General features: G+C 37.3%; 1 protein-coding gene across 2 annotated transcripts in view; it reads left to right on the top strand.

Moving 5' to 3' along the window:
* The window catches only part of Hr51 (photoreceptor-specific nuclear hormone receptor 51), a 50,552-nt gene that overhangs the window by 9,697 nt on the left and 13,675 nt on the right, over nucleotides 1-27,180 (top strand). Inside the window, exons 2-5 of one of the 2 annotated variants that reach the window (XM_022057782.2) lie at nucleotides 3,291-3,618; nucleotides 5,119-5,222; nucleotides 7,948-8,013; nucleotides 21,863-21,977. In XM_022057782.2, coding sequence (XP_021913474.2) covers nucleotides 3,291-3,618; nucleotides 5,119-5,222; nucleotides 7,948-8,013; nucleotides 21,863-21,977 — 613 coding nt within the window. The remainder of the gene's footprint in view (nucleotides 1-3,290; nucleotides 3,619-5,118; nucleotides 5,223-7,947; nucleotides 8,014-21,862; nucleotides 21,978-27,180) is intronic. The other variant, XM_087344269.1, reaches the window with a different exon arrangement.

Genomic DNA, 27,180 nt, shown 5'->3' with positions numbered 1-27,180 from the left:
TATCGGAGCGAGGTTGGTTATTGACTGCGGTGTTAGTGGGTGAAAGGCGGTTTGTCAGGGTTGGGGTCAAGGTACTGGAGTGCATTAAAAATGGGGTTGTTAAGCAAAATGTTATTGTCATTAAGGCATATGTTTTGTTTATAAGTTTGATATATGTGATATTTTTCTATTGTATCTCTGTGTCTTTTGTTTTTTTACTATTTTTAATATGTGCATTGTTTCATCAATTGTGTTGTAAGCATGTCCTGTATTGAGAATGTGTTTAGAGTATGCAGAACTATCTTAAAACACAATAAGAATTGCGTCACATGAAAGTAGGGAATTTATCAGTTGAGGAAATATGAAGTTTTGAACGACGTTGAGCGCCACGTTTTTGGAACCCCTGTGAACCACCCTCTGGTGTCCACTGACCCATCACTAACAAGTAGAAGTGAGTACCATTCTTGTCGCAGCCGATGATCACTGCTGACAGCCAGAGCTAACCTGATTGCACTAGTGGCGTGTAACCTTGTTAATGGACGTGGTGTGACGTCCGTCCATTGTCGTGTCGTGATGTCAGGACCCCGTTACTGTACGTGTTTCCTCTTGTGGAAGGAAACAGTCAATAAAAAGGAGCTTCAGCACACATCATTTGGCACAATCCGCTCTACACAGGCCCAAGCGAAAACAGGTTGAGACGAAGGAGAGAAGATAAAGCTATTCCTCGGTTGATTTCATTTAGCTTTATTTAACGACGCGAGGAATGCGTATAAACTTTCGATCAGGAAACTTGAAGGAAAAGGACAACTTGGAAGAACGACTGTACTCCATGGAGTTGTTTAACTTAAGTAGTCCTGTTGTATTTGCTAGTGTATAAAAATAAATAAGACTAAATTTTCACTATATTTACTTTAAAAAAATTTCAGTGTCAAAGATTCATAGTGAATTTTGGGGTAATATTTAGTGGAAAATTATGTCTTATAAATTTTTATTAAGTAGATTAATTGAAACAAAATAGTTTTGAAGACAGGCTACTGTAAAATAGTTGTGAATACATGCAACAATATCAAACTAGTATTTTTCGTTCCTGAGAAAAATTACGATTATTGCAAAACATCTACTTACGAAAATTGTGAATATTAGCTTCGACGTTAGTATTTTCTATAAAGGACTTTGGCGTTTCGAATACGCTGCAGGTAATTTCATAAGTTTATTGTAAATATTAATGCTATAGCATTTCTGAGGGAGATAATATTAATAATTTCCAGACTATGTTTTACGTGTAAATGAGCCAGTAGTAGATATGGACTAATGAACCCAGGGTTTGTATATCATAATTATAAAGGCGCACAGCACCTCCTCCCTGAGGTGTACCTACTTTTACGTCTGTATATTTTGCTAAACTATCTTCCTTTCCTTTTATGGCTTCGGCTCCAGGTTGTGGTAGTACATTAGTTATGTAACCCGCCTGCCACATGCGTGTGTTTTGCTCCCTTAAGCCCTATGGTTGTTTAGTTCTGCGGGAGGTGTGGGGGGTGTGAAGGGTGAGGTTGCACAGAAGTAACGTTAGCACTGAAAAGCGCACGTAAGGAAAATTTAGCAGCATCCACTGTGTTTGTTCGCATTTTTATCCTCCGTGTTAGGATGAGGAACTGCCTTACGGAGGCTAGAGGTGTTTTTTAGACGGTGAGGGGATTTTAGGGGTGTTAGGGGTGGTGGAAATGGGGTGGGTGGCAGGAATGGTAGGTTTAAAGGGATTGCTTGTAGTATACACTCAGCATAAAAAAGTGGTGTAAGATGGGGGATGAGAATTTGAGAGAGGTGTATATGCATACGTGTGTGTGTTTTAAGACGGAGAAGAGGTGCAAAATGGAGAGTGAAGTTTGTAGCTAGACAGACGATGGCGCTAGCAGCAAGCAGAAACAAGAAGCGACTCTGCAGATATATATGAAAGGAGCAATTTGCGAGATTTCATTAGCATATCTATTACCACGTAACGGCGTTCGCCCTTGCTCCGTCCCTCGCTTACTACGAAAACCAAAAGGGAAAGACAGAGAAAGAGGGTGTGTAGTGCCGGAAGAGGGTAGGTTCTACAGGAAGAGGGCGACCCCTTTCCGGCTTGATTAAATGGTAGCTCTGGGACCCCATTGGGGATAATTAATTTTCGATTGCCCTCCAATCTTGGCACATGCACCACAAATAAAGCGAAGTATGGGGGCGGGGGTGAGGAGACAGGGAAGGCAAAGGAAGATGTGGAAGGTTAGTCCCAGCCGCTCCCAGCTTCCAGCTTCAACAGTGATGGACCATTCGAGGCAGTTACGGCAGGCGTCCCTTCTAACGTGAGTCCTAACTCTATTGACACTCCCGCCCCCCGATAAAGCTGGAATGTTACTCGTGAAATGGCGTTACATCGGGAAGAGAGACAGAGATGGTACAAGCAGCCATTTTCTGAGGAGGGAAGCAGAGGTTTAACCTATGCAACTAACCAGACAGGGGGGACGGATCTGGGGATGCTTTATGCATGCCATTATGTTAGAAGCCGAGTCTTAGTGAATCCCTTCTGCGTGTTTTGTGTCTGGTAACCGTGGATATCCTTTTCGTATTACGGTTCTTGCTGATGGAGGTTTATTTTGAACACCAGATGGCACGATGAAACGTAATCTTGACGCTGGTAGTTTTAAATAAAGGTTATGTTGTACCTATTATTATGCTAAACGTATTAATAAATAACCAGTATGTCACGTATGGAAATTATTATATATGCATATAACTGCTGCAGAGTGTTGGAGTTAATGATTTCTTTATAAATGGGTAACATTTGCAGTGGTAATCGCAAGAGAAGAAATATGGGTGTCATGCTTAGGGTATACAAATCTTCTGTACGATTTTTCGTCCGTCATTGATCGAGTTTGTGGTGATTTTCAATGTATAGGTCGCAAATGTTTTGATACGGAATTACTATATTGATAAATATTTTTCTGTACCGAATATAAATCATTAGTAAACAGGATGAGAGATGATTTGGCTCATGGCAGGGACCAGTGGTGGGTTTTTCTGAACACGATAAACAACTTTTCGGTTGCAAAACATTCTTACATCCGAGCTGGAGCTGCAAGACATTCTTACGTCCGAGCTGGAACTTCCTACGTTCCACGCAGGTGGATCTAGGAATAAATATACATCAGCGCTAGTATAGTGCCTTTGTCTCGAAGGCGTGTCTGCCTCCATGTCCCTTATACGCCTGGAACACAAGGGTAGTTACACCACGGGACTGCCATTTGAGCGAGAATTTTTGTGTCCGATTGTTTCAGAGGCTGTGCCATCTCCGTTGTCACAACGAGAGTGTTATTCACCGGCGTCCTCGAGTCCTCATCCCTTGGCGCTCTGCCTGGGTCCCCCGTGTACTCCGTCGGCACATCGGACGCCCCCGCCGGCGCCTCCTTCCTTCCTGCTGGGGCCCGGTCACGGTCACGTGTCTTGTCCGTCGTCGCCGCCATCCGCCGTCAAGAACAAAGCGTCGCTGGGCCTGACGTGCGTCGTGTGCGGGGACACGAGCTCGGGCAAGCACTACGGCATCCTCGCATGCAACGGCTGCAGCGGTTTCTTTAAGCGTAGCGTCCGGAGAAAACTTTACTACAGGTAGGGAAATTTTGTCAGCAACTGGAGGTTGGTGGTATTTGAGGTTTTCGCTATGATGAGCGCCAAGATGGCTTTCTCCTGGGGTAGAGCACGTATTTTTGGTAAATACTGCGTGGAATCAACTACCGTAGTGACTCTGACTAAACAAAGCAAATGACTGACTCATTCACTAGGAATTCGCTTAAGTAGTCGAAAAATTACCTGCCTTTTGTAAAGCTCGAAATTTCACAATAGCCTGCCATCAGTTCCTAACCCGAGCCTTATAAATGTAGTCCATATTTTTTCATTCCATTTTTTTAAGATCCAATTTAATATTAACCTTTCGTCCGCGTCTAGATCTTCAGATTTTTCTAATTTTTAACATGCGTTCTACTTTCTCTTCCCATCTTATTTTCCTTGATTTGGTGACCCAAATAAATTTGACGAACAGTACAAATTAAAAAAAATACTTGGATATACCGATAACTAAATCTGTTTTTGTTACAGAATATCGTTATGTTTGATTGCCGGGAATATAGAATATATTTGTAAATCAATCCGTGTTAATTATCTTAACAGCTACCAGTCGCGGTGATTTAAAAGCTTTCTGCTGTCTGTAATTGTGGACTATATCGGTAAGTTGACTCGCAACCCTCCCGCCCTCACATCCTGGTTATCGCTTCAAGTGGTGTATCATGTCTGCGCGTGGTGAAACCCAAATCAATTAGTTTTGCCTCCTCTCCCCCCTTCCCGCCCCTCGTCCTACTCACCATAACTGTTAGACTTGAACTTGTAAAGGGAACCTATTGGGTTATCAGCTGGATTTAATCGAGACAAAATCCTTTGGAGTGGGGAAGGGACATGGAGGATCTTTCATAATCCGGTTTGCTTGGCTCAATAACTGATGCTGTCATGAATCATTCACCCGTCTGGACCAGATCCCTACAAAAGCATCCAATCCCAGCAAGCACTCGACCAAAACCAATCCTGCCCGCAGATGAATTCCGCCAACTTGGGATTTGAGAAAAATCCCCAAGGGGATTTCGGTTCATTTCACCCCCTCTAGAAACTATAACAAGCTATAGGTACTGCTGTTATGTCCTAACACTGCGAGATGGCCTCAATTTTGTATGGAAGGGTCAAGTAGATAGTTCATAAGACATGCGTCACTCGCCCAATCTTTCATTAAATTACTCGCCCAATTGCTCATTCGCTCAACCAATCACTTAATCGCTCGCCACTCATTCACTAACTCAACCGCTCATTCATTCTCAAAATCACCCATTGAATCCCAATTCATTCACCCACTCGCTATCCCAATCTATCGATGAATCGCTCATTTATTTCAGTAATTTCTTCAGTAGCTCGCTTATTCGCTTGTTTTCTCGTTCGTCCTGTGTCCTGTGTCCTGTTCGCTCACTCGCTGAATCATTGACTCGCACTTGCACAGAATATTTCAGGATCAGATGAGTGAAACCTGAATGTTCGTGTAGTTAGCTTCTCTGTTTCTGTTGTCCTCAGATGTCAGGCTGGCACGGGCCGTTGCATAGTCGACAAAGCGCATCGAAATCAGTGTCAGGCCTGCCGACTCAAGAAGTGCTTGCAGATGGGCATGAATAAAGACGGTAAGATTATCTCAGATTGCTATTTTAACATTTTCCATGCTACGAACGAATTATATCGTTTTGAAATCGGTTTTGTTTTGTGTGTGGAAAGAAACTTGTCGTGCAGTATGTTGACATTTTAAACTGACAATTTAAAGTATCTCTAAAATAAAGGTATACGTTACCAGAGAAAGGTAGAAACAAATTTGTTTATTATAGGATTTGAGACTTTCGCGGCGAGTACAACCAATAAAATCTTCTCGGACAATCAGCCGCGTCAACTGGTTACCGTAGTAAACCGACGTTTCGGGAACAAACTCTGTCCCCATATTCAGGGTTATGATGTCCGGTCACATTAGAACCCTGAAGATGGGGACAGAGTTTGTTCACGAAACGTCGGTTTACTACGGTAACCAGTTGACGCGGCTGATTGCCCGAGAAGATTTTATTAAATGTGTTTATTCCTCAAATCTCAGCATGTAAGTATTTAATACTCAGATTATTTACAGTGAACTTAGTGTTCCGTTTGCTAGATTAAGATATGGAAAAATTTTCTGTGTCATGAAATTGAAGAAAGGTGTGGGGGCAAGTTACCGCTTAATCTTAAGGAACTTTGCTGTTTAGTATTTAACACGTCTGCTTCATATTCAGGAGCATTACTTTACATTACTTTAGGTTTACTTCTCGGTTCATAGATTCTCCATACTACCTGATGGTTTTCGTGACCCTGTCGGGCTTTTTTCAAGGAAATACTGATTCGCCGTCTCGTTGACGTCTTTCCGAATTTTTAATTAATAACTATCCTAACATTCGCAACGATGTAAGCTGCAAGTTAATAAACCAGAAACAATGTACTTATTATTAACCATGGCACCAGTTAAAGTTGAACCAGTTTCACGCTCCGGCTGATTTTCTCTATCAGACAGATTTAAAGTTATTTCTTGTAAGGGTATTAATGGCTCTGTATCGACTCTGAAAATTGTGACGTACAGAAAGATCGCTGTCAATTCCCAGAATCGAACCATGCCCATCCTTTCCAGGTTAACATTTACGTAATGGGAGAGGAGATTTTACTTCTGTCAACTTCGAGTTTTTATAATCGATTTATTTAAAAACTTAGTTCGAAAGAGGAATGGGATTTATTTCGTACGCTATTTATGATCCTTAACAACTTCCTGGCTGACTACGACTCGGGTTCGAATCCAAACTGACATTTTCTTTTTGCCATTGCTTTAACATCATATCCAAATGATACCTTCGTTTTTTCCCCTTGAAGGTTAAGGCGAACAAATCTGTAGCCCTTTAAAGCTCAATGGTAACTATTTGCACCACATAATGTAACAGTCATTAACTCTGCCATGAAGGGTTTTGTGTGATTCTTCGTATTATTTCATTAGACGATATTAAAAAATTGGCTTTCGTAATGGGGGACGCGTTATATTTTCTTTGGGGTAAGAACTGGGTTTATGAATATTATTCAGGTGAACTTGAAAGATAAGGACTACCATTAGGGTTCTCGTATTTAAATTCCGGCTACAAGTCGATATGCTTCTGGAAGGTCCTGCGACCGTTCAACTTGATCAAGGTTATCTGTACTTTTCCTCCGTAATAGAACAAATTCTGAGTTGGTACCCAAACTCCACGCCTCTTATGCAAGCCTCCTAATATTAACATAAAATTTATCACTACAGTAAGTCTGTCTATGTCACCAAATACCGCCCTCCCAAATTTAATGTCAAAATTTAAAATCGTATATGAATTTCGCAGTAAGACCGCATTTAACGTCTATATTTACTCCATTTTTGATTACTATACCTTCTCAACTTTCGAAAGCGTTACCTTTTTAACCTCATTCACACAAGGACGAGCGGGCACTGCTTGGGAACCTTCATAGTCTAAAATGTATCTGTGTTTTCCAGGTTAAACACAGCGTCTCCCAGTACTCCTCCTCTCTTCTCGTTCATTCAGCTTCGTACTTCGTAGGTTTAAGTAGCATTAGAAAATAAGAATGAATGGGGATTTAGTGTCATATAGCCTACACCTTTATGACGTCATATTTATCGCAACACTAATACCAATGCTTGAATGGTTTACTCTCTTGTAACTTAAACAAAATGCTTAACCCGTTATATGAAAAGTTACTTATCTTTTTGTGTTTTGTGCAAGTCTTTGCTAATTCTAATATGCTTATTTAGTCTGCTCACTAAAGCAGACAACATGCAAAATGTTAGCTGTCAAGAGCACACGTTTAAAAATAAGAATGTAATAATGATCTTGCTAAATTTAGTATTTAAACATTGCTACGTTTCTATGCAGTACAATTGAACGTAAATTTTAATATTATCTTCTCAAGAGTGCCTACAACTTCAAAGCAGTTTCGCTTCATGCCATTAGTAACCAAAGTTTTATATTCATTTCTTATTTCCCTCATGCATGCTACACGTCTCGCACAGTTTATCAGTCTTGATTGATTTTAACACTATTCTTATTTGGTGGAGACTGCCTGGAAGCTTATCGTTCTATAATTTCCAACAGGCTTTTCAACATTTTCTTTCTTGAGTCCAAATTTCTTTCTCAGACTGTTGTTCCAATACGCTTTTAATCTGTAGACTTAGTGTACACAAAGTTTATGAAACGTAGTCAAATAAGACCGATAAAAGATAAACCCATATTGAAAACGCAGTAAAACAGCATGATGAGGTGTCTGTGTGTCTGTGTGTCCCCATGTCCCGGCCGGTCGCTGCAGATGTCCGCGACACTGACCACCGCTTGTTCGCTGCGGTCACCCTGTTCCGCTCCGACCAGTCCACAGGTAACAACTGCAGTTCCACTGTCAGACAGTGGCGTCTGCATTGCCACGGAAACCTTAAAATCATTAACAGTACTGTGCAATGGGATGTGTTTAATTCCGGTGGAATTTTGAGCTTGAAAGAATTTTAAATTAAATAAAATACCATAACATAAAAATTCTAGTTATGCAGGCCTGTATATTATAACATTTACTTCTGAGGTCGAGTAGAAAGGGTTTAATTTCGGAGGTGTTTAAAAAAACAAAAAGATTTTATTATAAAAATAATCTACAGGTTTTTATTTTTGTCAGTTTAACTTGAAAGAATTCTCCAACCCAAATATTTGTGTATGTTCAATACAGACCCTACTTTTGTGAAATAACGCATAAAGAATTTAGTTTTGGATCTATTATAAGAATAAACTAAACTTTACTAGTTGGATAAAACATTGTTTAATAGTAGTAGTGTAATAATTATTAAAATGGCTTTACAGGAATAAATAGCTAAAACTGTCGGTGTTTTTGAAGTGGGTTCTGAAAGATACAAATTTTTCTGAGGAACAATCTGCTCATTTATGTTTAATGTTTGCTCAGAAATTAACTATACGGCTGAAAACAAATTTAAATGTATTATTTCCAATTATTATAATTCCATTTTTTTAAAATCCCTCTCCCTCACTTTCATGGTTCGAAAGTTTTATAAGGGTTTAAACCCTCAACCTCTCCTATAAACAAGGCTTTATTCCACAAATTTCTGTAAGATATAGCTATTTTTAAAAAATCCTACAAATATCCTTCTAAGTTTTACAAGATCCTGAATTTGAGTATTTGTTTTAAATTGTTCATAATACTGCTTTTACTACCGGAGTTCCATTATTCGCAGAGCAGAAATTCTACTTCCATACCGGCTCTGGGGCCCATCCAGTCTCCCATCCCAGGTCTTAAATTGGCCGGAGCGTGAGGATGGTCACTCCCTTCTAACTTAGTGCCGAGGACTGCCATCCCGGTACCTTATAGCTAAATGACGCAGAAGAATGTACGATTTGAGGTTTTAACAGCGGTGAGTCTGGAGATGGCTGTCTTCTCTTTCAGAGGTCTTTGCTGCCTCCATCATCAGGGGAATTATCGCCCTAATATTGGAGGCATCAAGGACCTTCGAACGCTGACAAACTTCTACCAGACTACACGGCGCGACAACCCAGAAGACAGCCATCTTTGTGTTTCTAGGTCGTATGAGAGATCAAAAAAGTAAGGATTGTTTCAGAAGTAATTTAAATTCTCAGCTATCAATTACAATTCCGTTAACGTCCGCGTAAACAGCATTTCACATTCGCTTTTCCTCAGAGCCATAGACTTTATAGCACCAGTGCGAAAACGCCTCCGTGATTAATGTGTTTTGAAGCCACGACGTAAGCTTGAGACCAAAAATGTTGTTCGCGTGTAGAGTCGAAAGCTACTGGCGCGAAGTTTGGCTTCGATTTCAAGCTTCGATTTCTTTTTATTTGTACAGAGTTTTGGTACTTTAGGCTGCGAATCCAGAAAGGACGTTAAGCCGTGTGTAATTTACGATGTCGGATGAGAAGTGGGAAGATTGTTTCGAGTACAGGGAAACTTCCACAAGTGAGTAATCCTCATGTTGTGTGTTGGGACGACACTCGTGGAGGGAACCGTAAAACATGGCTGATAGGGCTTCAGTCAAAAACTTCTTCTTCTCTGTTCCTTTCCACTGTCAAATCTGAAAATTGTTTCCTTCTGTGACAGATCTGTCGAAAATAATGCCAGCGAATAAGTATGAATGTTGTTTTACTGTAAAGTAAACGGATATTAGATATTTCGGGGTAACTTAAATATCTACCGAGAAAATCAATATAAAATTTTCTCTAATAATCGTATAAATATAACAGAAAAATTGTCAATCAGGAATTAATTACTTGTTTATTTAGCGTAATGTTTGTGTTCATATTATTTTGTACCATAGTTTGGTTTCTGGGATGTTTAAGAAAAGAAACATTAATGTCAAGAAAGTGAAGAGATAAAGTCCGTTAATAGACAAAATATGTGTAAAATCGTTTATTTATAACGAATAAAATGTAAAGTTGTCCCTGTGTCTAAGCACCGAACCATGAAGGTATACGGACCACTAGGTGGAAATGAGGAATTGTCAAAATATTCATCATCAATGTCTACCAGAATACATAGTGTTATATCCCAGAAGACAGTCGTGTTTAAATAAATATTTTGGAAATGTGTGGATTACATGATCTGCCTCAGGACAGCGAATAGTGATGGGGCTTTTGTAAAGTCTAAAATAAAACTCGAGGTTCCGTTAGAGGTCGGGAATTTATTGACCAGTTGAGTAACTGTTAGCTCATGAAAAATAATTCTACTTCATGTAATTGGTTGGTTCTTATCCGAATCTTTAATTTTAAGTATACACAATGTTTCATATAAGTCACATATTAAGTAGGCTGCCCAAATTGTAATAACTATTTGGTTTTGAAAATTTTTCTTAATATCTGCTTGATCTAAATACCAAATAAAGCTAATTGCGAAATCAAAGTTTGTAATTACATTATTACAACATATGCTAAAAGCATCCCCCAACCTGCTGCAGATATAACTCAACCCGTTTCGACATATTCAGAGAAAATTTGCTAAGAGTGGCGTCTACAAGTCGAAAAATGTTTCATTTATTTGGTACAGCAGCATCAGAAAAATCCACCTAATATTCCAGTAATACAGCGGAACAAATATAGATTACTGTAAATTTTATTTTAGTAATAGCTGAAAGTTAAAGCAGGCAAACTCAATCATTCTGGATGGCATTAATGCCAATATGATTACAGATTAGTTATTAATAATCATCGAGTGTAAGGGATTAGTTTTAAATGTGTAACCCACGTCAGGTTGCTGTTAAATTTTGACAAATTCAATATAACGACGTACAAAAATATATTTAAAATTAATTTTCGATATAGTATTATGTTTCTCCGTCATTATTTATCTGTAATACAAGTACAGATTTAAATTAAGCTCTTAATATTCTTAATTTTAACATCAAATCATAATGAGAAGTATTATTATACAAATATCAGCCTTGTGTTCTATCTAAATAAGAATCATTTTAGTCATTAATATGTAATGACCCTCTACCTTCACCATTTTAACCTTGACTTTGCGCGAACATGAGAGTCACCAAACTGTTAAACAGTGTTTAATAACTACTAAGTACTATGCTTAATTCTGAGAAATAAATATCCTAAAATTACAAAATTGTGAATTCTGTTTTTAATTTCTTTATCTTTTACGTTATTTGCGTATTTTATTTTTTGTTCTTCTTGTGCTGTTGGCGTTTAGATTTTGTCTATATTTGCCCTTGTTTAGCTGAATAAATTAAATTATTCAATTATTAATTTTTTGTAGTTTCTATAAAGATGATCTCAGTAGGTCAGATTATGTAACGTCGAATGCTCATGCATTGAAGATTGTTGTCTTCTGGGTTGATTCATCGCCCTGATGACGGAGGCAGTATGACCTCTGAAATGTTGGTTAACATCTACCAGACTACACAACGCAACAACCCAGAAGACAGAAATATTCATACTCACCGCTGTGAAAACCTCAAATCATACAGGCATTGATTTTGAGTGATGAATTGGAAAGGATATCAAAGGAAGCGGTCGTGGCCTAATTCAAATTAGTATTATCACATTTGCCTGGGGACCGAGATTTTGACCCAGTAACGGGAACAGGTTATGTGCTCTGCATTATACACAGTGTGCACAGAGTGTTAATTTCTCAAGAACTTCTGTAGAAAAAGTTACATGTCTATATACGCCCATGTAGATTCTATATTAAATTAGTATGTTTTATGTGGTATTAGTTAGGTACTTTGAAATAATTTTATAGAGAAAATTTTCACTGAGTAGTTAGCAATTTTGCTTATTGTTTGGGAGGTTTTGGATTTGATTTCCGGTTTTGAGGTTCCATCTCTTGAACAGCTTTATACATTGAGATTTACCTTTGAAACAGAAGCTCGTCTAAATAATATTTAAGAATTCAGTCCGTACCGCGAAGAAAACACAACACTTCACCATTACATAGATCAAGTGGTTAACTCTGTTTAAGTAAATAATCGCTATTTACAGCGAGAATCATACGAAACACATAACTTCACTTTTGTAGGCATAACGCAGAGTTACTGGTTGTTAAAGAAGGTGCCACTACATTTTAAACAGTTTAAAAATCAGCTAATTAAGATTAAAAGTGAGAGAAAACCGTTAAGTCTGTTTGTAAATAAACACTTTAGTTAGCCACCTCAATTAAAATACGAAAATGGTGTGGTCAGACGGGCGTACAGTCTTTCATGAAAGGAAAAATAAACAAATATTACATTTTTAATCTGTTATTTGTTCATGTACGATATGAATCTTTTTGTCGGACTGAGCTGACACTTGCCACAGGGCAGTTCATTTGCACAAATCAAACAGAAATCCACGGATGACGTGCTCAATATTCTCTTGTGCCAGTTTTTTAAAAAACATTTTTTTCAGGATACGTGACTTGTTTAATATCTAAACGGAGAAATTGTGCAATAACTAACTATCACGTATAACTCATAAAATTGAACACTGTATATTTCTAAATTACTTTTATATGCACATTTACCAATAACTGTAAAATACAGAGGCGGTTATTGTAAATTGAAACGAAGCACGCTGGCCTCTGATTACAAAATAACGAAAGAATAATTGAGAAGAGGGGGGTACTGCGCCAGTACAAATCTCCGTTGCCAAAATCTCGTCACGCTAATAACTTGTAACGAATCATTCGGTTTTTATTTTTATTTTGCAGATTCAGAATTGATGTTGTGCAGACGGCCTTAGAAATTAGTAATATTTCAAAATGATTGCTAAATTCGTTTGCCATTTTGCTTCTTCTGTTAGGTCAGAATATCAATAGAATGTGTAAAATTCAGCTTGGTTTTTAAAATAGGGTATAATATTTAAGAGATCAATTAATAAAAACTAAAATTTATTGTACAAAACTTACAAATTATAGATGCTTTATGAGAGTTGAAGTTTACTGCTGGGAAAATGTCGATCTTGGTCTTGTGAGTTGTTACACTGTGTGAATTTGTAGACAGACATCGTTACAACCCAGAGATTAACATCGAAATGTCGCTGGTGGCAGGGTAATGGTGCAGAAGTCCCAAAATTTTAGATGCAGAATGATTCCTACTTTGAAGCCTAAATTTCGTATTAACCTATAATTCAGCAAAAGTTCGCTTTATGCTTAAGTTAATCTATAATTTATATTATTATATATACATTTTTTAAAAAAAATAAAGAAACTTTTTGAAAATAATTTTTGGTTTCCTGAACTTTTATGACTAATACTTCTTTACTTAGGCACCTACAATATAGCCTATGTTCTGTGTGTAAATGACTTTGACCTTACTATTAAGCATGATGAAGGAATAAAAACAGCCAATTTATTGACTAGACGAATACACCTAGCTATGTGCAAAACAAGTAGGAGCAAAAGAAGGCTTGTCTTCAGGTGACGTTATGTTCACTTTAGTTAACGAAGATCATTGAACTGTTTCAAAATTATTAGGCGTGTTGATACAGTATGCCTAGTCATCTTTACAAACGGACGATGTTCCAGACTAAAGTAAAACAGAAGTCATTCAAAGTAATTTTAATGGAGCATTTTACAGCTGCTTTTTTCGTATATGCATGAGTGACTTGGTGTTGTGTGTGTGTGTTCGCATCTCTTTCTGTACAAAGATGTTAAGTTCTCTGCTTAAAGAAGTTTAAAGCCCTTATTAAGATATTTTGAACCTTTGAAATAAGTTTACCTTACAAATAAGTTGTTAGAGATCTCTATATGGCTGACAGGGCTTATTTGCTCAGGTGAAATTTACCAGAAATCCATAAGACACAGGAGAAAAGGGTTTCTCTAAGCGTAAAATCGTTCTTTACTTCATATTAAGTTGTATACAAAATAAGAAAATGAATCTGAATTTTGATAAAAATTTGAAGAAGAAAAAGAATTTTACGAAAAATTGTTGAGACGTTTCAGACTTAACTTAGATCGAAAAAATTCAACAGATATTTTACATAAAACCAAGAATATTTTTTGATCTCATCTCAGTAACGTACTTGCCAAGAACAGTTTATAAATGAATTTTTTTTAGCTTACTTGCATAAATATAACAACATTAATTTTGAGACCAAATAAAACAGTGTAAGAAGAGAACCTTTTCCCCTTGCCAAGAATTGAACCCAGATAGTCTAGCGCGTAGTCAGTTTCTACTAAATTTTACGCGAAACCAAATTTGCATCTTTTCAGCAGAAGACTGAAACAAATTCTTGATTGATTCTGGACTGCGTTGAAATTAGACTCCTTTCATTTTGCTAATTAGTGTTCTGTAGGACTGTGATGTATAATAATGTATTAAACAAGTTACATAAACGTAATATTCTCTTGGTGCGTATAATAATAGTGAACAGCATCGTGAAATAACCTAAGTTTATGCAGTGTTTTAAAGTAATGGAATAAGCAGCCACAATAACCAAACAGAATCAAAGCAGTTTCACAGTGAAATGTTCACGTAGTGGAAGATTTGGTAACGCCATTCAAATTTAGCCAATTTGGCTGTAAGATGAAGTTAGTTTCCTCCAGACCCAAGACTGTAGTCACCATTTTTGAGGTTGGAGAATTGTGTTCAGAAGACGTAAGGACAAAACAGAGCGCGTTGAGGACCACATCGGGGTAGGAGGTTGAACAAGGCCGTTAGCCTACCTTTCTCTTCCTTCTGTCAAGTTGCTCACAAGATGAGGAAAAGTTTGATCAAGACTTGAATCTGAAGACTTATCTCTAACTGAGGCAGATGGCGTGATAAGCTGCCACGAAGTATTTGCATCGAACCTGTAAATGAATGTAATGCGAGACGGAAATCCGCCTAAAGACACGAGGGTGGAGAAAATTCTGCTTGTTTGTCGATCCTAGAGGAGAATGGTTTTCACAACAGGTTGAAGGGTGGAAGAAAGAGAAAGCTGATGTTACCTCGATGCCCAAAAGGGATTCGTGGCCCTAGGGACGTCATGTTCGTGCCATGTTACAAAGTTACCGTCATGCAAATCTGCGACACCAGCTAGCAACAGATTCTGCATGTATCTGCCGTTAATTATGAACTACCCCTGTCATCCTCACACCCTCACAGACACGAATAAAGTTATTGGCCTCGTTACTGGAGTCGGTCGACTTGTGGAGAACCCAACCGTACCGCGACGCTCATTTGCATTTTGCTGCGTCTTAACAGCGACCATCCTCATGCGTACGCCCTCCATACGCAGCCAACTTGAAGTACACTCGTGGAAACAAAAACTTCATTACTTCACGCGATTGGTAAAATGATACCTGTGTCTAAGCACCACAACATGAAGCCGTAGGTGGAGCATGTCTGTAAAATGCCTGGTTACGGACCGAAAAAAGACGTTTCGAATTTATGGTACTGGCATCAATTCCAGATTGGTTCTGTTGGCATTTCAACTTCTTCCTATTATTCTCTGTTGTCCGGCGAAGGAGCTGGAGTACATTAAAATACGGTACAACCGCTTCCTTTCGCATAAAGTTTAGTTTATCAGACAAAATGTCTTTTCATTCTACACTAATTATTCTGATACTTATGTTAGTAATATAGCTGAAGAAGCGACGTGAAATAACTAATAATCAAGCATTCATAATGGTGAGTAGGGGAAAGGATATAAATGTGTGTCAATTTCAGAGCCTACTTGTCTCTCACGCGTGCTACATGCCTCGTCCATCTCACCTCTACCTTTAGTAGTATATATTATTACACGTTAAAATAAATAAATCAGTGTCACTTCTAGGAACATAAATATTCAATTATAAAAAGTGAGTAGTTAATTTAATCATTTAAAGCCGCAGATTGTATAAATAATATTTTAAAAATTCAGTCCGTACCGCAAAGAAAACACAACACTTCACCATTGCAAAGATAAACTGTTTAACGCTAATTAAAGAAATAATCCCCGTTTACAATGAGAATCATACGAAACCTATAAATACAAAATACAGCGTTATTGATTTTAAAGCAGGTGGTACACATAGTTACCACTGGGCTTTAAAGGGCTAAGATCATGAAAGAAAGTTCGACATCATGACGCCTGTAGGAGCTCGTTATATGTGTTACTCAATTTCTTTGTTGTTAAATCGTATTCAAATTATGTAGTCAGTCAATCCTGAAGCAACCACACATCTCGTGAACCCTTCCTCGGATTCCCTTTGTTACATGCCCGAAAGGACTCAAGTTAAAGGATAAAATAATGATGGGGAAAGATAACTGTTTCGGCGAACCGTGAGGACAATAAAGGCCTGATGATGATGAGATGTTTGGAGGGGTACAGAAGACGCCCTTCTGACGCTGCTGCAGAATTTTTCGTCATATTTCTCCCTTTCCACTTCTAACTCCCTTCCCTTTGAAACAGGGGTCGTCAGTGACAATAATCTGCATTGTAACGCCGTGTGGATTTGTGGTAGATATGGACATTTTGGAATAACTTAGTGTCTCCATCTTTAGCCCTGAAGATGGAGGCTTTATGTTCCTCCAAAATCTTAGTATCTAATTACAGTCCACCTGGCGTTACAACCGAGAAGTTTATTATTGTCATCTTCACCGCCTTGAGAACCTCAGATTTTATGCAAATTTGCGTTCGTAACAGAGGCTCGGTTCTAAATTGTATAATTATTTTATTAATTTAGCTGAATTTGTCTATAATGTTAGACCAGCTGGCAGACATTTTAAGTCAATTGGATAAGTAGTTTAATCGCAAATTTGTCGTTTATTTTTTACGTACAAAATAATCATGTAAGTATAATAGCGAAGGAAATGCATTCGATTGCTCAACTAAGTCTGTGTTTCTCGATCTTTTCCACGTGATATATCGAAACTGATAGCAATTATTTGCTTTTACATTACGAGGTAGACTGAATATGTAATATTTTTTGGATACAGACTAAATGTTATCCTAATTAACCCTCCTTAAACGCTTGATCGAATGTATAATATAATTCCGTATCCCATGCCACACCAAATCACTTTTTTATTGCTAAGTTATGTGTAATGTTCATACAACAGGGTGTTCACGAAAGCTCTGAATAGCAACTTACAATAAGCACCCTCTGTTATGTCGTGCAAGATGCAGTTATCACAACTCGTGCTGTCAGACCAAACGCCGAGCATTATTTTACGCAAGTTTACCAACATCAAAACAAGAAAGACGTTCAGAAATTAAAAATGTCGTTTCGTGAACACACTGTGTTTTTAATTATTTGTTTTCTTTTGATTTTCTTTTGTATGTTTTTAAAACAACAGTGACTGGAACGAATAATTCATTTCTAGAAGATCAGAAACTGAGGCCGAACAGGGGTGAACAGTAATGTGGCTACGCTAACCTGTTCGGAGAGCCTTTAATGGCTCTACGGTTGTGCATCCTTGAATCAAATCGGCGGTAGGACGACGGTCGCCACAATATGCAGAGGATCATTAACTGACGCAAACAAATTATTAGACCAACCGCACGTTAGGGACGGCCTGAAGCATCGAGCGATGTTCCGATGTGTGGAAACTGATGGAGCATTGCGGTCACGCGTATTCAAATGAGTGATCGTCCTCCCCAGCCTCATAACCGTAGCGGTGAATCCATCATTAAAACCGCGAATGTTACAATCATCAAGTACGTGACGGATTCAGGACGCACAGCGATAAAAACTATTTGGGACACGAACTCAAAAGCATTGCTTTCGATATTGTTCTCGTTATATGAAAGATGGAACAACAGAATTTTATAAATGCTTTACTCTAAGAACATAAAACGCATAATGCTAACAAGATGATAGTTACCCAGCTGCTCAGTAAATTCCTTGATTTTATAAAGCCCCAAAGAAAGAATACTGGCACTATTTTATTTTACTATCCACAAAACGAATGAATTCCATTCTTTAGGATATTTCTTTAGATGTTTATAGTTCCTGATCAGTTACACTACTAAATGAACTGAACTATATATCTCGTGCGTAACGTGGAAAATGTTGAAGTACTTTCATCTTATTCTTTTTTGAATACTCTGTACTGCAGTCAGGATGACTAGCTCTCTAAATTAAATTCAGCGAAGAATTAAGTTACGCGATATTTTCATGTCATCTACCCATTCTAAGACCGTATTATAGCTAAGTAAGTCAAACATCGGCTTTGTAGGATGGAGGCCCAGTTTCAGTCCTAGGGCAGTCAGTGTGATACTGCGTTATTTTTTTTAAATAACACAGTCGTCGTCATTAGTCCATACTCATCTGTTAAAGCTCCTAATATGTGCGACAGGCCTGACCAGCCAGCATATCATTACAGTCTCAGATCTTAGTGGGTCTTGAGTTCTAACCTGTAGTCGTCTAGTAAAAGAAGTTAGCTTGGAGGTATACGCCCTGGATACTACATTTAATAATCGGACCAGAAACTGAACGCTGTGTTTAAAGAGGTAGAACACCCATTTGCCATCTTCCGCTGCAATTATAGCCATTGTGGTTCTGACGTCACGTGAAATGGATTCGTTCGACTGGCTAGTCTGTGTGCAGACATTAGGCCTAATGGGGGATAAATACATTTTGCCTACCTGTCAGGGACAGAACTGTTCTGAATTGTACAGCAGAAACACTTCTCTCGGTTTTCGTCGTCAGTAGCGGATTGGTTGAGAAATCGTCCCATGGTATTTCAGTCAGGGTAACTGATAATAAAATTATGCATGAAATACTTAGACATTTTGCTCTGAATCAATTTTACAGTAAATATTCTAATACCAATGGGGAAACATTTACATTTTCTTTCTGAGCTGATTCATTTTCATAGTTTTATTTACAGTGAGTCAAATTAATTAGCCCTTGAAGCCTAGTGTAAATAATTCTGCACACGGTATATTTATTTTTTTGTCATTCTCAGAATAAGCAGATTGTACATACAGGTAAAAATTTTGCTTTAAAGAGATAAAATATATTTTTAAATGTTGGGATAAACTGATGTGGTAATTATCTGCTTGACATATAATAGTTATAAGTATTGGATAATAGGATAATAGCTCTATTAGAGGCGGTTTTATCAGAGTTGTGTACCGATAAAACATGTTAGACAGACAGTCTTCAGTATATAAAACTCAACTCAATAAATTATTTATTCGTTGAAATGTGGCATATGAATTTTTTTCTCTTACCTACTGTCACATGTTTCGTAACATAACAGATGAATCATAACCAGATGTATTGATCAGCGTCATGACCATGAAAGAGTCAAATGAAGCATAATTTGAATCTTTTGTACTGTATTCGATATAAACTTGCCGTTGCATGATATATCATGATTATAACGTGTTACATTCTTCAGTACCCATTAGACTGTGATCGAATGAAACTTTGCCCATTTACCAGCCCGTCTCCCCAGTCCAACCCTGATGTAAGTCCACTTCTTTCTCCCCTATAAGCTGGCAGTATCTGCTGAGGTAACTCGGCATTTGGTAGTGACGTCCCGAGAGACATGTTCGTCAAACCTCCCGCGGAGTCCATTTTATGTAATTACTGAACTCGGTGCGGTAAAACAGTATTTATAATGCTCGACGGACGGACAGTCAAACCAGCAGAACGTCTATTTGTTCACGCTCTTCAGCTACAGGATCAAAATAATTGAATACTAATGGTTAATGCTCTAACTTCGGTGTAGGCCTAGTGTACTCCATAAGAAGTTCAAAATTCAGGCATATTTGACCTGATTCACAATTGTCGATGTTAGGCTGTTTTTAATTAGGATAGGTTTAATATTACACAATAATAATTAAATTCTTTGTTATTGTTTGTGCTGTATCAGCAGCCAGAAGGCCAATTGTAGATACAGCACAGACGACGAGCACACAAACACATTAATAAATATAAAAAGGTAGGAATAAAAATTACGTGAGTGCATGGTACATTAATACACAAAGGTAAATTTCTGCTGAATACATAAGTATTTTAGTAATAATAATTTAATTAAATTAAGTAAGTTGGATTATTGTAGAATGCAATTGAGGGAAGCAATTGTTGTTTCAAATATGATGACTAGATGAGCGACAGGTAGCTTCTCAAGAAATAAATCTTCAGTGGGATTAGCTAACGATTTGGAACCGTCACCGTGTATCTAAGACAGACTTATGAAATACTTAATACTTTCAAAATTGCTGCGTAAGAAACAGCTTATAAGTGATCTGACACAGCCAGCCGAAGTTACTAAGAATACATAATGAAATAATAATTTTATTGATTTAGTAACTTTGTACATTAAACTTAATTAATAAAGTTAGTCACTTTCATAAAAAATATGGCTAAAACTTTAATATCAAATGAACTTTATCGCAGACTCAGGCTATCTTTTGTCTTGAGCAGTTTTGAAGTCTACTTTACAAAGTAAGATTTTGAACCCAAAGTGTTTACTTCTGTTTTCAGAACATAATCTGTGAGCACATTGCAGCTTTTGCAACTTTAAGAGGGTTGAAGTAATTAATGTCGTCTTATATACAAAGTTTAAATTGTGGGTACGTGTGTTCGCTTATAGTTTGAGAAAGGATAAACCGATTTGAACCAAACTTGGCAAGTTTATTCCTTGAGGCCAGAAAGAGAATTACTACTTTAGATTTCGCGTCATTTTTGACGGGAAAATTTCTATTTATATATAACAAAATGTTGGTCTAGTGAATTGCAGACTACGATAATAGGATATGGCAATTTTAAGACAATTTGCCGAATATACACTGACAAAATAGACAAAGTAACGGATCGAACTCGGGACTTTTTGAGTAGTTTGACACGTTTTTATAGTAGGTGTTCAATTATACATTAATTTTGTTCTTAGTATATAAGACTTACCTTTGTTATGTTTTATAACATTTTCATGTTTTCATTGCAGGTTATTACACAGTTCGTCGCTATGTATTTATGACCTTATAATATGGGTTTCGTATTATCGACACAGATTTGAATTATATAATCTTACTTCTACAAAAACACTCATATCTGAAAACGTATTTAACTGTTTACGTTTATATAAAAACTGTCTATTGTAAATAATATTTTCAGTGTGATGATGACATTATTTGAAATATTTATTTAATATATGTATGGTTTATCATAAGAAAGTAAAATAGGGTTCTCTGTCTGCTTTCCAAACCACCATTGGCTTCTTTCGGTTCCAAACGCTGTAACTAATATTGAAAATAAAAATGACTGAAAATAATTATCTGTCAATGTAATGACATATACTTATCAAATTACCAATCAATCAACCAATCAATCACTTATTAAGTTGAGTTCTCTATACAAACGTATGTCCACCTAACACCAGTTTTTTTCGGTCTACAACTCTATTGTAACTACCTCTAGCAGAGCTTTTGTTCTCTTGTTATATAAATATTCATTATTATAAATATACATCTACTCCCCCTTCCCTAATTTCAATATAATATTACTGACTTTAATATCCGCTTTACGTATAATGTTCCAGGCTACATATATTTTCTTATATTTCTTATTTTTGAACATAAGTACAATTTATTATCCTCTCTTAAGCTGCCTTTTCAATAATAAAAACGATCTTTTATTAAAAAAAATTTCCCTCCGCGTTCTCTTTCGCGAACATTTCAGTGATATATTTAAAGCTTAAAATTACCGGAGATGGTAGCAGGTTGATTCTCGAGCCATGTGCAGGGTTCGACGTAATGACCCTGGGGTTCAGTTTGATGTGACGATGCCTTTTGTGTTTGGTGTGTCGCAGCTGTTCAGAACGAGCGCCAACCCCGGAACACAGCCACGATCAGACCCGAAGCGCTACTCGAAATGGACCAGGAAAGGGCGTTACGAGAAGCCGCAGTAGCTGTTGGTGTTTTTGGGTACGTATTTTTCGCCTTTACTTAAAAAAATAATCGTATAAAAAAGTTTATTTTCCGTAAATTGGTATTCTACGATGATTTATATCGAACTGCTCCGAAACATGTAAGTGACGAAGTTGCAAAAGCTTACGTTTTCCGACAAAATACAGAGTGTTCAATATATAGGATGATTCAAAAGGTTAGGGTCAAACTGAAGGAGCGTATAGAGAGACTCAGAGAGAACAACTTTTGAGTAGGAATCCATGTCCTCCGAAGTTATCCTGAGTCAGTCGAGGTCATTGAAAGTAGGGAAGTCTGATAACATACCGCTGAAATAGTTTAGTTTATAAGATTGCTAATGTAGTCCTTGTACATTAATAAAAAACAAAATTAAGCTAGTACGAGAATAGCAAAGTACGATTATTTCAGCGGTATGTTATCAGACTTCCCTACCTGTGAAATCAAGGAGATTGTGATGGGTTGGGCATGTCGATAGAATTGGGCAAGGAATTCGTACAGATGCTTAGTGGCGAACCGCTTAGAAAACGGCCAACTTTTAAACCAAGACGGAAATGGGACAATAACATTAAGATGGTTTTAAAGAGAAATTGAGTTGGCTCAAAATAGCGCCCAGTGGCGGGCTTTGTTATTAGCAGCGTTGAACCTTCAAGTTTCTTCAACAGAGATTTAGTTAATTTTTGTAGTTTATATAAAATTTTGAATACAATTTGAGAAATTTGCTAATTCTAAAAGAAGTCATAATCGTGTATTTCACATCCAACAGTACCAACAGAACATAATTATCTAACTAGCTTCTTCATAAGCCATAAGATTAACCTGGATACAATTGTGAGAACGAAACTAAATTGCAATTTGAATTTTTTGGACGCAATATGGGATAGTAACATTGATTTAAGCAGATAAATCACCTCCAAATGAAGGGCCATCATTTCACATTCCACCTCTTCAGCAAGTCATAGCCCACCAATAATAGCAACTACCTAAATAATCCTTTTACCAGAACATGGAACTTTATACCACATAAACCAACAACACCAATCCCTACACGGATGGGTTTTTGCTAAACAACAGACAACCAATAATAACAGCGAATCAAACAATAATAAAGCTATTGGATATACACGCCTCTGCAAAGGTTATTTTGCTCGTTAAAAGAAATAACTTAACAATGCATTCTCGTTTTGCATTACGTCATGATTCTACATTAATTTAAATGATAACGCTTCACATAACATGTTGTAAATACCATTTATTTTAATGGTTTATCTTTTAATTTACAGCGGAATTAACAATTTCGAAGACATGTTATACTCTGTGATATTATTATAGACCTAACCCAAAACTGTACAATTCAATTAATTATAGTGTATAAATTTTGGATTAATCTAATGCAATTCAAACGTAGTGTCATATTTAACTGTGATTGATTATTGGGAACAGACCAATGAGTCGTCATTAGCGATTTAAATGGTTGGAATTTTGGACATCAAACCGTGACGTAAAACTACATAATTCAGCATTATAATGGATTAATAAACTGTATTAAAATCCACGCACGTACCCTGTGATATCACATACAACAAAGCATATCTAGTAGGACTGCAGCCATTCATCATTATTTAGGACTGACAGATTTTCAATTTTAAAATGTAGGCAACAGACCTCTGTGCGGCGTGGGCAGAACTACAGTACCTGAAAATACAAAATCTCTAAAACAAAACACACAAATGGACATTATTCTGAACCACTTAAGTCTATTCATTTTCCCATAATTTACAGATTCATAACTTCTCTAGCTTTAAACTGATTGTTCCAACCAAAATTACGAATGTGTTTCTTGTTTCCTACAAACAAGCTACATGAAGATTACTCTTTGCATGCTACGCATTAGATATCTCATATAAAATATTGCCTCTTTCATTTTGAATTTATTTCGTGTTTATCAAGAACAATGTTTTCCGCCGACTCTTAATAGGAAAAAGTTAATTTTTATGGCTATTTAACGATAAAAATTATTCATCGTTTGAATACATTTTTATTTCGTGTTTTAAATGTCACGGGTTCAAATTTAGTCCCAAAACCGGTTGTTCTAAAATTTATCTTGGATTTACTCAGTCCCTCCAGGCACAAAACTTTGTCTATTTTTTTTTAATTAATTATTCATTAACCGTCCTGGAATTTAACTTCTGGTTATATATAATCTGATACGTTGAACGTATCGTTGAATATGCCTACACAAAAAATAATTTAAAATTGTAATTGAAATTGGTTAGAAAAAGATCTATTTAGCCTAAGTATAATTTTGCATGCAAAGAATGAGAGGATTTTAGTTGTCATTATTATTATTATATTTAAAATTATAACTGTAGACCAATTCGAGAATCGATCCCAGGACTTCGAAGATTCAAATCAGGACTACTGATAGCAAAACTCTCGCTTTTAATGTCATTTCCTTGTGCTGGAATCAGCAGATGATCTTTGCTGTGTCGTCGCTGAACTACATTGGACTGCAGAGTGTAACTGGTGTGTAACGATGTTTTCTCACCCGACTGAGAGCCATCTTTGACACATAACACGTGTGTCAACAGACCCGCAATGCTGTTAGGTCGTGCGTTCACATATTCATACGCGCCAGTTGTTATTTGAAGCTCATGTTTTCCACCTGACGTGCCAAGTCTCTCTTTGTACCCAAGGGAACTCTTGAAGCTGTTCTACGCAGCTGGATCAAAGTTTTCCTCTCTCCATACATATTTATACGGTGTTGCTTCTGTTCTGACCAACTGAATCAATAATTGACGCCATCACCTGAATCTGCCATAAATTAACGGGATAAACATTTTCATTCTCTATAAGTGTTTAATTTTGTGGAAACAAAAGCATACAGCGTCCCACAATTCTTACCAGAAGGTCATTGGTATCTCTGCGGTTATTTTAGGTTACGATGGAGATCGAAAATCTGACGACTCACATTAGAGGCGTTCTTTGCACAGAGCGTTTAAAATAAATACATGATAGGGAGGTCCCTTTTTTCAAACCGTTTGCTTTATCTTCAAAACTACTGAACCGATTTCGATAAAATTTGGTTTTGTGTGTCTATATTGAAATTTTTGAACAAATTTAAATTTTATTGTTTTGAATCTGTGTTCATCATGTTAATATAGTTTTGTAGCATTGCGTTCACTATTAACAGAGCTTGCTGAATTAAAAACAGAATCAGATGAAAAATACTAACGTAACGCTTAGCGGAATTTTATTACGTTTTAATTTAATCTCTCTTCAGCTTTTGAATTCCGTTTCTGTCCACATAATAGCGCACATTCCTCACTTCATAACAGAAAATATACCTGTGGTATACTGCGCATCTCCCATAATAACTCTTGAACTGACTGACGGATTTTCATTAAAATATTTATCATGTTAGTATAAATCACTCTACAGTTCCGCTTTCCCCTTTCCTATCAGTTTGTTTAAGAGCCGGGGTAGCTTAGTCAGTTCAATTCGTAGTCAGTCATTGACTACGGGTTGGACGACCGCGGTTAGATCCCTGGCAGGGGCAGAGAATTTTTCCTCTAGCCTCTACGTTCAGACCGGCTCTGGGGCCCACACAGCCTCCTATCCAATGGGTACTGGGGTCGTTTCCACTCGCTTTCATCTAGCGCCGAAGTTAAGAATGAACAGGCGCTATACTTTCTCCCCCCCCCAAGCGCCTATATGGCGTGTAGCGGGACGGCTCTTATCAGTTTGTTTAATTTACACATTTTACCAAATATTATTGACATAAATCAAGGAGGATTAGATAGGAGGGAAATTTAGCTCGCATAGGTAAATGAGAAATGCATATCAAGTTTTAGGTTGAAGACCCGAAAGGAAACGTCAACTTGTGAAACTTAGGCATAGATAGGTTGGCATCTATTAAAACAGGTGTTATAGATATAGGGTTTCAGGTCGCGGACTGAATTAATCTGGTTTAGGATAGCATCACAAACGAGTTCCATTACAATCGGAGAATCTCTTGGGCAATCATTCAATCTATTCTGCGAAGTTATCGGTGCCTTGCATATATTGTTATAACTGTTGTTGCTGTTAATACAGTTTGTTCTTTCTAGGTATTTCACTAACTAACTAACAAACTAACTGCATGAAGCAGATTTCTTCTTGAGAAGCTAATAGAGTACTTTCAGCAAGTATGGAACCATCGTGTTCACAACATCCAACCACTGGACCCTTGCCTGAGCCACCTTAATCCAGTCCACGCCGTTGATTACTATTTCTTTAATAACCACTTTAATACTATCCTTCCATCTACGCCCAGGTCTTCCCAGTGGTCTACTCCTGCCAGGTTTCCCAACGAAAATTTTGTGTGCATTTCTAACGTCCTCCATGCGTGCTATATTCCCTGCTCATCTCTTTCTCCTTTGTTTTATTATCTTAGTAATATCTAGTTCATAGTAAAAATCAAGAAGGTCCTTATCATGTAATTTACTTTAACCTGTTGGCACTTTATTCTCCTTAGGTATCCTCAGGGCCCTGTCCTCAAACACCCTCTATCGGTGTACTACGTAAGCAAACTCGCCAATCTGTGCTTTGTATGCCATGAGTACTACGTAATCAAATATGGACCAAAAATACAACTTTTCCTTTCATAAAGACTTTTCACAGAGGTATTAACTAAAAATAGCGAATGTCTGCTTCTGTGAGGACCAAAGTTCAAACTGCACCCAAAGCGATGGGCATGTGATTTGATCGGACTGCTGTGTTCTCTCACGTGAAACATGGCAGCCGTTCTGACGTCAATGCGGTTCCACGACGCTTTATCTGTTCCCTTCTTTTTTTAGATTTTTCTAGTAAAGAATTTGTAATAGAAGCATAAACTGACATAGCAGGACACGTTTGTGTCCAAATAGTGACTGTAACAAACTATTTATTTCACTTCGTCTATAAATGGGCCTTTCTGTAAAACTTGCTTATAACGTAGATTTAAAAAAAGTTTTGAACATTTTTTTGTATCATCAGAACTTCGGTTTCATGCAGATAGACCTACTTTTTATACTGCACAGTACAGGACCCATAAAACGCGAGTAGAAAAATCAAGGACGAGAGAAGGAATATTTGATGTTTTTCGTAAAAAAAACCCATACCGCTATAAATTTTAATTTTTCCACAGATAGGAAATAATAAGTCTTTAAATGGCGTTGGTATGAAG

Source organism: Zootermopsis nevadensis, unplaced genomic scaffold (assembly GCF_977971745.1).
Source record: "Zootermopsis nevadensis isolate Lab colony 2312 unplaced genomic scaffold, Znev_1.0 Znev_ptg000007l, whole genome shotgun sequence".
NCBI classification, from domain to species: domain Eukaryota; kingdom Metazoa; phylum Arthropoda; class Insecta; order Blattodea; family Termopsidae; genus Zootermopsis; species Zootermopsis nevadensis.
The sequence above is the reverse complement of the archived record's forward strand: the minus strand, read 5'-3'. Positions and strand labels throughout refer to the sequence as shown.